At 51.7% G+C, this 11,165-nt stretch overlaps 1 protein-coding gene and 1 pseudogene across 4 annotated transcripts in view; one reads left to right on the top strand and one right to left on the bottom strand.

Moving 5' to 3' along the window:
• Positions 1–2,628: 2,628 nt before the first annotated feature.
• On the bottom strand, positions 2,629–3,686 carry LOC122689917 (annotated as a pseudogene).
• Positions 3,687–4,898: 1,212 nt separating this feature from the next.
• IQSEC2 (IQ motif and Sec7 domain ArfGEF 2) overlaps positions 4,899–11,165 on the top strand; it is a 76,455-nt gene continuing 70,188 nt past the window's right edge. Inside the window, exon 1 of one of the 4 annotated variants that reach the window (XM_043895748.1) lies at positions 4,899–5,871. In XM_043895748.1, the coding sequence (XP_043751683.1) occupies positions 5,165–5,871 (707 nt within the window). In that variant the 5' untranslated portion in view covers positions 4,899–5,164. Of the gene's footprint in view, positions 5,872–8,746; positions 8,754–11,165 lie in introns of those variants that run through there. The other 3 variants (XM_043895749.1, XM_043895754.1, XM_043895753.1) reach the window with 3 other exon arrangements.

The following is an 11,165-nucleotide window of genomic DNA, read 5'->3' as shown; positions in this document are numbered from 1 at the left end:
GGAACTGTCATCTATTTGGTTCTTTGCTATATCCTCAGTGTCTAGAATACTGCTTGACACATAGACAATAAATATTTTGTGACTGAAACTTTGTACCCATCTGCCTGCTGCCTCACAATCTGAATGAGAGAAACAGGGACAGGAAACAGGAACACAGGACAGGAATACTCTGTAAATACTCTGTAAATATTTGCTGGAAATAGAAGTATTTGATACCTATATTAATTTAACTCTTATGGAGCACCTATTTTGTACAAGGTATTAAGGAAAGATACAGAGATGTGAAAAAGAAACATCTGAGCTTCCTGGCTATGCTTCTGTGTGACCCTGGGCGAGTCATTCAACCTCTGGGTTTCACTTTCCCCATCCATGACATGGAGGTAATAACATCATCCACCTCACAGGATTATCATGCAGATTGAGTTCGTGCATGTAGAGTACTTAGCACAGGGCCTGCCACATGGTAAGCACCATAGATGTGTTGTTTTTTTTTTTAACTGTAGCTGCTGTTATATGCTAGACTCTGTGCAAAGTGTCTTTAAAAAGCAGTTTTTATCAAGATACAGTTCACATACCATAAGATTCTCCCTTTTATTTAATTTTTTTTAATATTCTCCCTTTTAAAATGTACAGTTCAATGGTTTTGAATTAACAGGGTTGTGCAATCATCACCACCATCTAATTTTAGAAAATTTTCATTCTCCCTCCCCAAAACCCCATAGCAGTCACTCCTCTTTCCCCAACCCATGCCCTCGCCCCTAACAACCATTACTCTACTCTCTGTCTCTATGGATTTGCCTGTTCTGGAATTTTATCTAAATGGAATCATGCAATATGTGGACTTTTGTATCTCTTTTAGCATAATTTAGCATAATGTTTTCAAGGTTCATCCATGTTTTAGCATGTATTAGTACTTCATCCCTCCTTTAAAAATTGAAGTATAGTTGATTTACAATATTATATAAGTTTCAGGTGTACAATATAGTGATTCACAATTTTTAAAGGTTAGCCTCAATTTATAGTTATTGTAAAAATTGGCTATATTCCCTGTGCCGTACAATATATCCTTATAGCTTATTTATTCTTAAAAAACTTTTTATTTTGTATTGGGAGTATAGCCAATCAGGAGAAGGCAATGGCATCCCACTCCAGTACTCTTGCCTGGAAAATCCCATGGACAGAGGAGCCTGGTAGGCTGCAGTCCTTGAGGTCGCTGAGTCGGACACGACTGAGCGATTTCACTTTCACTTTTCACTTTCATGCATTGGAGAAGGAAATGGCAACCCACTCCAGTGTTCTTGCCTGGAGAATCCCAGGGACGGGGGAGCCTGGTGGGCTGCCGTCTATGGGGTCGCACAGAGTCGGACACGACTGAAGTGACTCAGCAGCAGCAGCATAGCCAATCAACAATGTTACGATAGTTTCCAGTTGTTGACAAAGCGACTCAGCCATGGGGGAGAATGTGTATCCATTCTCCCCCAAATTCCTCTCCCTTTCAGACTGCCACATAACATTCAGAAGAGTTCCCTGTGCTATACAGTAGGTCCTTGTTGGTTATCCATTTTAACTATTGGCTTACTTATTTTATAGACAGTAGTTCTCCCTACCCCTCTATTGTCTCTCTCCCCTTCCCTCTCCCCACTGGTAACCACTGATTTGTTTTCTATAATTGTAAGTCTGTTTCTGTTTGGTCATACTCATTAGTTTGTTTTATTTTTTACATTCCACATATAAATGATATCATACAGTATTTGTCTTTCACTGTCTGACTTATTTCACTTAGCATAATACCCTCCAAGTCCATCCATATTGTTTTAAATGGCAAAATTTCGTTCTTTTTATGGATGCACAGTATTCCATCTTGTACATATACCACATCTTCTTTATCCATTCCTCTGTTAATATTGGCGTGCATATATCTTTTTGAAGTAATGTTTTCATTTTCTTTGGATATATACCTAGGAGTAGAATTGCTGGCTCATATGGCAATTCTATTTTTAGTTTTTTGTGAGGAAACTCCATACTGCTTTCCACAATGGCTGAACCAATTTACATTCCTACCAACAGTGTACTAGGGTTCCCTTTTCTTCACATCCTCATCAACATTTGTTATTTGTGGTCTTTTGATGATAGACATTCTGGCAGATGTGAGGTGATATCTCACTGTGGTTTTGATTTGCATTTCTCTGATAATTAGTAATGTTGAGCATCTTTTCATGGGCCTGTTGGCCATCTGTACATCTTCTCTGGGAAAAAGTCTATTCAGGTCTTCTGCCCATTTTAAAAATCAGGTTGTTCTTTTTATATATAGAGAGAGAGTTGGATGAGCTGTTTATATATTTTGGAACTCCAATCATTTTTATGGCTGAATAATATTCCTCCATGTGGATATACCACATTTTGTTTACCCATTCATCAACAGATGAACATTTAATTGTTTTCACTTTTGGGCTATTATGAATAATGTTCCTATGATCAATCATGTACAAGTTTTCATGTAAACATGTTTTCATTTCCCTTGGGTATATTCCTGGGAGTGGATTCCTGGGTCATATGGTAATCCTATATTTAATAATTTGAGAAACTTCCAAATGGTTTTCCAAAGCAACCACACCATTTTACATTTCCAGCAGTGACGACTGAGTGTTCCAATTGTTTTACATGCTCAACCAACACTACTCCCTGTCTGTCCTTTTTATTTCAGTTATCATAGTGGATGTGAAGTGGAAACTGTATATGTGTGTTTTAAGAAACTGATGTTTATTTTTCAACAGCTTTATTTCCGTTTTCTGTTCAAGAGCCTGTGGAGAACAGCTTAATACTACCCAATGGTGGTTCTTACCAATTCACTGGCCTGAGCATTGGGATCAGTCTTCAGTGGTGGGTTGAGTGCTCTGATCTTTGGCAGAGAACTGCTCGATAGGTGCAGAGAGCACCAACATGCTTTCAGTCCAGCCTGTGACCTCAGGTTGAGTAGCAGTAAACTCAGGAACTAGAGCAGTCCATTCGGTCTGAAATTCCTTCTTGGTCACAGCCTTTCCATCAGTGACCTATTTATTCTTTTCGATCTCTACAGGGTCTCTGTAGAAACAGAGATCAGGCATGACATCCCGTGAGTGCTCATGGAAGATGGTGTCACGTATGCATTGTACTTCCCAGGACAGTATTCACATCAGACCCACGGAGTGGGCTCCATTGTTGTTGCCTGGGGTGGCAATGTCCACCTGGAGCAGAGGAGAATCTGTGTCATGCAGAGCAATGGCGGGCAGCCTAACATAAGATGCCTCTGTGAGAGGCTGGTGGTCAGCTATGGGATCAGTGACCACTGGAAGTTATGGCTCATGGAAGGCTGCCTGGATTTCATTAACAAAAGATTCCAGGAGTGAAGGAGCCAGCCACAGGAGTGGCTCCAGTGGCAGCAGCAAACTTCAGTCCAGCTTGGTGGCCAGTATTCCTGGAGGATGTGACACTGACATCAGCTGGGTTTTCAATGGCACAAGTCACCAGCAGAAACTTCTCTCAGGTTCTCTTCAGATTTATGATGTAGATGTTATCACCGCATTCTGTAGATGTACATACAGTTCCATTTGGAAGTCAAGGTTGGTGCCACCTAAGTGGGTTCCTGCTGCAAGGAATTTAAGGATATCCTCCTCCTTCATCAGTAGGGTATCAAGGGCTCTGGACATTGTGAAAGTTTCCTTTTACATTAGGAAAAAAAGCTCACTGTGGTTTTATCTCCATTCCCCTGATGGCTAATAATGTTGAGTATCTTTTCATGTGCTTAATGGTCATTTGTATATCTTTGGAGAAGTATCTATTCAAGTACTTTGCCCGTTTAAAAAAATGGGTTGTCTTTTTGCTGTTGAACTGTAAGAGTTCTTTACATATTCAGATATATCATTTGCAAATATTTTCTTTCATTCTCTGCATTGTCTTTTCTGTGCCAAATGATTTTGCATGCTTTTCCCAAGACCACCCCCTGTGAGGTAGGTGTTACTGAGAGGGAAAAGGAAGTTCAGAGAGATGAAATTTAAATCCAGTTCTGTATGATTGTAAAACTCAAGCTTTCTCTTCTATCCCAGCCTGCTCACAAAGATGAATGAAGACATGTTTCTGGCTTTAAGGAGCTTGGTCTGGTAGAGGACATGCAACAAGAATAAAAACAAATGGGCTGTAAAGCAGAGGTCCACAAGTGTCACAAAAGAAGTGTGGAGGAAGTGAGCACTTCTGGCTGGGGAGATCAGGGCTGGCTTCAATGAGGTGGTGTTGGTCTTGCAGGATGGGTACAGTTTCATTCGATGGAGGTGATGGAGTAAATGGAGATGAGCATTTCCAAAGGAGAGTAGAAAATGAGGGCTGAATGAATGAATGGAGCTTTGAGCCTAAGACTAGTTGTGATGGGGAGTCCCAGGGCTTGTTGAGGTGGGAGATCCTGGAGACCGCCCATGATATGGGCTAGAGAGAGGTCTCCAGAGGTAGGAGGTCCAGGGGTTGGACGGGATAGGAACACTGACACTTGGGATTGGCAGACCCAGGGGATGGGGAGTCTGAGGGATTCCTGGACCTGGGGGCTGCCTGGGATGGAGGTTCCTGGAAGGTCTTAGATGAGGATCTTGGGCCTGTTGGAACCGAGGACGTTGGAACGGACTGGGTATGGAGGGCTTCTTTAGGCTGCATTAAGCGAGGACCCTGGGACCGGTGAAAAGGAGAGATCTCCGGCAGCTTGTGATGGGGCTGGCCCATGGGGCCCTTGGGGCAGGTCCAGCTTCGGGCGCCTGCGGCGGCTGCAGGTGGGACGCGCGGGGGCGGGCCGGGCGCGCGGGGTGGGGGCAGGGGCGGGGGGCGGGCCGGCGGCCGGGGCGGTCCCGCGCGGCCGCGCTGCGCAGTGACTCCGCAGCGGGCGGAGCGCCGCGGGCCGCGTCCTCGGGAGCCGTGGCGGCGGCGGCGGCGGCGGCGGCGGCAGCGGTAGCCTCAGCTCCTGCTCCCCGTGCCGCCGGCCCCAGCGCTGTCTCCCGGGCCCCCCCGGGCCCCCGGGCCCTCGAGCCCGGTGCGCGCCCTCGCGTCCCGCCGGCCCCCTCCCCCGGCTGGGCCCGGGGGAGGGTGGCGCCGTGAGCGAGCTGGGATCGGGCTCTCCTGCCCCTTCCCCTGCCCCTGGGCCGCCAGGATGGAGGCGGGGTCGGGTCCCCCGGGCGGCCCGGGATCCGAGAGCCCCAACCGGGCGGTGGAGTACCTGCTGGAGCTGAACAACATCATCGAGAGCCAGCAGCAGCTGCTGGAGACTCAGCGGCGGCGCATCGAAGAGCTGGAGGGCCAGCTGGACCAGCTCACCCAGGAGAACCGCGATCTGAGGGAGGAGAGCCAGCTGCACCGCGGGGAGCTGCACCGGGACCCCCACGGCGCGCGGGATAGCCCGAGCCGCGAGAGCCAGTACCAGAACCTGCGCGAGACCCAGTTCCACCACCGCGAGCTGCGGGAGAGCCAGTTCCACCAGGCGGCCCGGGACGTGGGCTACCCGAACCGGGACGGCGCCTACCAGAACCGGGAGGCTGTGTATCGGGACAAGGAGCGGGACGCCTCCTACCCACTCCAGGACACTGCTGCTTACTCTGCCCGCGAGCGCGACGTGGCCCAGTGCCACCTGCACCACGAGAACCCAGCCCTGAGTCGCGAGCGTGGCGGGAGGGAGGCTGGGCCGGCGCACCCGGGCCGCGAGAAGGAAGCCGGCTATTCGGCGGCGGTGGGCGTGGGGCCCCGGCCACCGCGGGAGCGGGGCCAGCTGAGCCGCGGCGCATCCAGGAGCTCCAGCCCCGGGGCCGGCGGCGGCCACAGCACCAGTACCAGCACCAGCCCGGCCACAACCCTCCAGAGAAAGTAAGGAACGCGTGTTTGTCTTCCCCGGTTCTTCCCCGCTAGTTCCCTCTTCAACTTGAACGGCTAGTAAAGTAAGAAGCCAGTGCCTGATTCCGTGTCTTCTCCTGTCCCAACCTGTCGGGAAAAGCCGGGCGCCCCCTCAGGCAGCCGATACCCCTCTCTAGCTTCCCCAGAGTGGGTTGGCCCGATGAGTGCAGGCATCTCTATTTCTCAAAACCGTGGCCAGTGAGAGCTTGGAGCAGTCGTCACCCCATCCACTTCTTCACCCCCTCCCTGTATCCTTGCCAGAGGATGGCTTTTCATTTCTTTATTTATTCTATTTGGATGCGCCGGTTGGGATATTTATTGTCTGTCACGATGTCAGCTCAGAGCCGCAGGGGAACGAAAGCCCTCCCCCCCCCCACCCCCGGCCGCGACTCCCCCCACCATTCGGGTCTCCTCTGCAGGTCCTGAGCGCAGGCCTGATCTTTTCTCCTCTGGCAGCCTCAGCTCCATCCTTTCCCAGAGAGGCAGGTGGGGACCAGAATGGCAGCTAGAGGCTGAGACGTCCCTCTGAGGGGGAACTGCAGCACATCCTGGCCAGGGGAGCAAAGATGGAGGCCCGGCCCTTGGCTAGTTCCTCAAAGACCACCCCCTCTCCACCCTTAAGAAAAACACCGCCCAATTGAAGAGCATACCAGCAAGGGAAGTCTACAGATCTTCCCTCTTGTTGGATCAGTGCCAGTGTCTGTGCTGGGGTCTGTGTGTCTGCTTATTTGGGACACCTTGGCAACATCTCTTGGGTTGGTGGGGCATGGGCTGGGTCCATTTCTCCATGCAGATATCATGGTGAGCTGGTTGGGATAAATGTCAAGCTGAAGGAGCCAAGGGTGTGCAGGATCACAGGGCTGCCTTAAAGGCTCCCTGATTTTTCTTCTGCTGGACTGGAAAGAATACTGAACTGGGAGTTAGGAAACCCAGGTTCCCCTTCCAGCTCTGCTGCAGATTGGCTTTGTGACCTTGACTGAGTCCCTTCCTCTCGCAGGGCATCAGTTCCCCCATATCTTTATAAAAGGCAGGATCTGCCTTGAATGCTCTTGAATGGCCCCTCCAGCTTAGATTTGATGGTTCTGTGACTAATCCAGCCACCACTACAGACCAAGTCTGAAGTCCTCTAGCAAATGGACAGCTTTCCTCCTCCTCTCACGGCTCAGCTGGTCCTACCATGTGCCACAACCAGCGGAGTGTCTCTTGGAGGCTGGGCTGGGGGTGGGGAAGCCTTCTGCCTCAGGAAATCTGCTGGGAGACAGCTCTCTGCAACTCCCCCGTGGTGAGGCAGCAGGCTGGGGTGCTGGGTTGAGATGGCTGGGCCCCAGGAGCAGCAGCTGTAGCTCAAGGACTCGGCTGGGCTTCACTGCAGTGCACCCTCAGCTGAGGTTTGGTGTGGGCTGCCCCAGAGGGAGATGGGCTCTTCTGCCTGGGGGAGGGGAGGGGGGGCTGCTTGGAGCCCATTCCAGGAGGACTGACTGTGTGCAGCTTGGGGCCCCACACTGGAGGGAGGGGCCAGGTCAACCAAGCAAGACCCTTTCAGGAGAGGACCGTGGTAGGGTGAGGGCACAGGGAGACTAGATGGGCATTGTGGTCCCTGAGCCTGGCTGCGGAAGACTTCCAGAGTGGTCAAGCCTGTGACAGAGGAAGCAGCCTCGTTATGTGTGCTCCAGGTAGCAGAACCGGGAGCAATGGGAAAATTGGGGATAAATCAGGAAGAACTTTCCAACCTGGTCTGGTGATGCAGTGGACTGCCTCAAGGGGATCGGGAAGGGCTAGAGAAAACATAATTCCTGAACTGGTGGAAAGCCCTGTGAAATGACCAAGGCTTTCCCCAATTCTAGGATTCAGTTCCCCTCCTGTTCTCCACCCTGCAGATGTGGGTTTGGAAGCCTGTTTGCTCTTGAGCTCTGGGCTTCTGCCATCTGGGCAGGCTTGCCTCTCGGTCCTTCCCTCTGTGTAGCCTCCAGGCTGTTCGTTGGATTTCACATTTTGTGAAACACATTTGTGTTTGTTGCTTCACATTTCCTAATGGGTTAATAAGGGGATTTTAGATGGTACTTCAAATTTCTCCTAACCATAAATATTTGCACATCCATTATTACCTCTTTTGGTCCTCACAACAGACCCTGTGCAGTGAGCACTAGCAACTCCATTTTAGAGATGGGGAAACTGAGGCTCCAAAAAATGAAGGGACCTTGCTCAAGGTTACACTGCCAGTTCTTAATAGAGCTAGGGCTATAACCCGAGTCCACCTGTCTCCAAGGCCTGTTATTTTTCCACTGGAGCTTTCTGGAGCCTCAAGACCTGACCAGGTCACAAACTGGAAGAGGCCAAGAGAGCCTGAGGTCTCTGGAGGATATGAGCAGGGGGAGATGGCTCTGGAATGAGTGATGAGAGAGGGAGTTGATGGGGGAGGGCAGAAGGCCTTGTCTCCCTCCTTTCCACTCTCCCTCCCTCTCTCTCGGCCAGGTGTCAGGAGGGCCTGTTGATGCAGTAGCCGTTGTCGTCGCCACAGCTGCTGCAAGCTACTCCCCTGCCAGGCCTCCTCTGGGTTTGTAAGGAGTGGGTGAGAGGCTGCTGCTGGAAGCCAGGGCAGGCAGGGTGGGAGTTGAGCAGCAGAGGCTGCAGCACTGGGGGAGGCTAGGTAGAGCTGGTACAAGCGGGGTGCTCCTGGTCCCCTGGCTCCCTCTGGTGGAGAAAGAGGAGAGAGAGGGGCCTGGGCCCAGCATGGAAGGGCCCCTTGCCCCGGGGCATATTCAGTCCTCCCAGCTACCCTGTGCGTTTGTCACCACAACCCACGTTTTCCAGCCAAAGAAACCGAGGGCTCAGAGAAGTGAAGCAACACTCCAGAGGTCACAGAGCCACGAGGCAGACTCCCAAGCCTGGGAACTTGCCCTCTACTGCAGTTGATAGCAGCTGTTATGTCCACCCCCACCCATGTCATCCCCCCAGGATCCCCACACCCTCCCGCACTGTCTCTTCTGGACGGGTTCCCAGATGCCAGTCTGCCTTCTGCTGTGCTCTGGGTGTGGCCTTCCTAGTGCAGCATAGCGCATGAGAAGGCCCGACCTCCTTCTGGCCTCTGGGCCTTTGTATGTGAAGTCTTTGCTTGCTTTTGTTTGTCTGTCTGTTCAGCAGCTGCTGATATCCACCACGCTCAGGTCTTTCCCCCTGGAATTGCCACCCTTCCCCCCCCCCCCCCCCGTCATGATTAGAGAAGATCTCTGTTTTTGTTGTCGATCATGGCCTGGGCCCCCTTGCCATCCTGGCACCTGGAATGATTTACAGCCTTGCTGGGGGCCACTGCTGAGTCCTCCACGCTGAAGAGAGCTGCATTTCCCACTCTTTTTGCCTGGGCCCAGCTCTGGCTTTGCCGTGGGCAGTGGTGGGCTGAAGCCTGTTTGGTGGTAACTCTCCATCCTCTGCCCCCCCCCCCCCCACCCTGCCCACCCAGCAAGCTGGCTTGCACCAGGGGACAGCAGTCAGCAGGGCCAGCCTGGTGTTCTTGTCAGCCAGGGCAGTGCTGGTTTAGGCACTGCTGTGGCGTCTCCTGTGTGCAGTGGATTGACAGTGTGCTCCCCGCAGGGGATGTGGATGCTGGGGGGGGGGGGGCACGGCGAGGGAGGGAGCCCAGGGAGGGGTCCTAGGGAAGTCTGTCTCCTTTGGGGTCTTGGGCACTTTTCCCAGGGGGGGGGTCCTCTCCTTCTTCTCAGGAGGGAATACCATTTCTTTCCCCGCCACTGTGTTGGGAGCATTATAGTTGTGTGGGAGGCAATGATAATGTCGAATTGAATGAGAATTAGAGGAATCTTGCTTCTCTGTCTAGATCTGGGGCGAGAATGGGGCTGTTGTCATCCACAAACATTTCTTGGCTGTGTGCAGAGAGCAGGAGGGGCCTCCAGGCTGAGCAAACACCACACTCTCTGTTCTTGAGATCCCCCCACCCCCTCCCCTGGCCAAAGACACAGGGGACCAGACCTGACCCATCATAGTGACGGTGCTTAGGACAAAATGAGTAGCACAGGCAGTGAGGAGTGGAGGCTAGGACCTGGGGCAGAGGGAGCTTTGAAGAGAGTGAATATCACCTGGTGTTGGGTAGATGGGTAAGGGGAAGAAGACCAAATCCAGGCTTGCCCTCTGCTACTCTTTCATCTGTCCCACCTCTGCCTCCCATGGCCTCTGAATTTTCTGGGAGCACAGAAGAGGCCTGGGGCATGGAGAAGGGGCCACACATGTGCTGAGTGAGCCTCAATTCCATGTGCCAGGCACCACCCTGTGTGGTTTTATGTAACAGTAGCCAACATTGTTTTAACCTGCATTTACTGTGTGCCAAGCACTGTTTGTTCCAAGTGCTTTCCGTATATTAATTCATTCAATCACCACACGAATCCCTTGATGTATTATTGATAGATACTGTTATTAAGTCCACTTCACAGATGAGGAAATTGAGGCCCAGAAAGGTTGGATCACTTCCCCAAGGTCACTCAGTGCATATATGACAGAACTAAGAAGGAGCTAGGAGTCCGGGTGGCTGGACTCGAGAGTCCATCCACAGCATTCTCACCCACCATTCCGTGCTGCTGCTTATCTCATTCACAATCTGTGCCAGGTGGGTGTTCGTGTTATCCTCATTTTTCAGACAGGGAAATGGGAGATCAGAGAGGTACGGTGACCTCCCCAAGGTTACACAACTGCATGGGGCCCAGAACTATCTGGCTACTGAGCCTTTGGTCTACCATTACCTCCTGCAGGTGGGCGTGAAGATGGTTTAACATGTTCTGGGTGTAGCTCTGGGCTTCTACCCGCAGAGCTCCTGGGACCACTGCTTGAGTCAAGCTCCCTCTCCTGGTAGCCTCTTGGATTTTGACCACAGACTCCTAATCGATGCCCTCCTGGTCTTGTTCCCTTGGGCCCCTGATGAGGTACAGCCAGACCGAGCTTTCTGTGGGGCTCCAGCAGTTTCCTGCTGTCCTGGCCTTTAGGAGAAGGTTTCAGACAGCTCTGCCTGCCATGCATGGGCCCTTTAGGATCTTACCTTTCTCCTCTCATCTTTTTATAGTCCCCCTCACCCAGACTGAGTTACAGCCAGCCTGGCCTGCGTGCCCCATTGTCAGCACACTCAGCCCCCTGAGAGCCTCTGAGTCTTTATTATTATTATTTTGACCACACCTGCAGCGTGCAGGAGCTTAGTTCTCCAACCAGGGATAGAACCCGAGACTCCCCTGCATTGGAAGTGCAGAGTCTTAACCACTGGACCACCAGGG

The sequence above is a fragment of the Cervus elaphus genome, chromosome X, assembly GCF_910594005.1.
Source record: "Cervus elaphus chromosome X, mCerEla1.1, whole genome shotgun sequence".
Classification (NCBI taxonomy): Eukaryota; Metazoa; Chordata; class Mammalia; order Artiodactyla; family Cervidae; genus Cervus; species Cervus elaphus.
The sequence above is the reverse complement of the archived record's forward strand: the minus strand, read 5'-3'. Positions and strand labels throughout refer to the sequence as shown.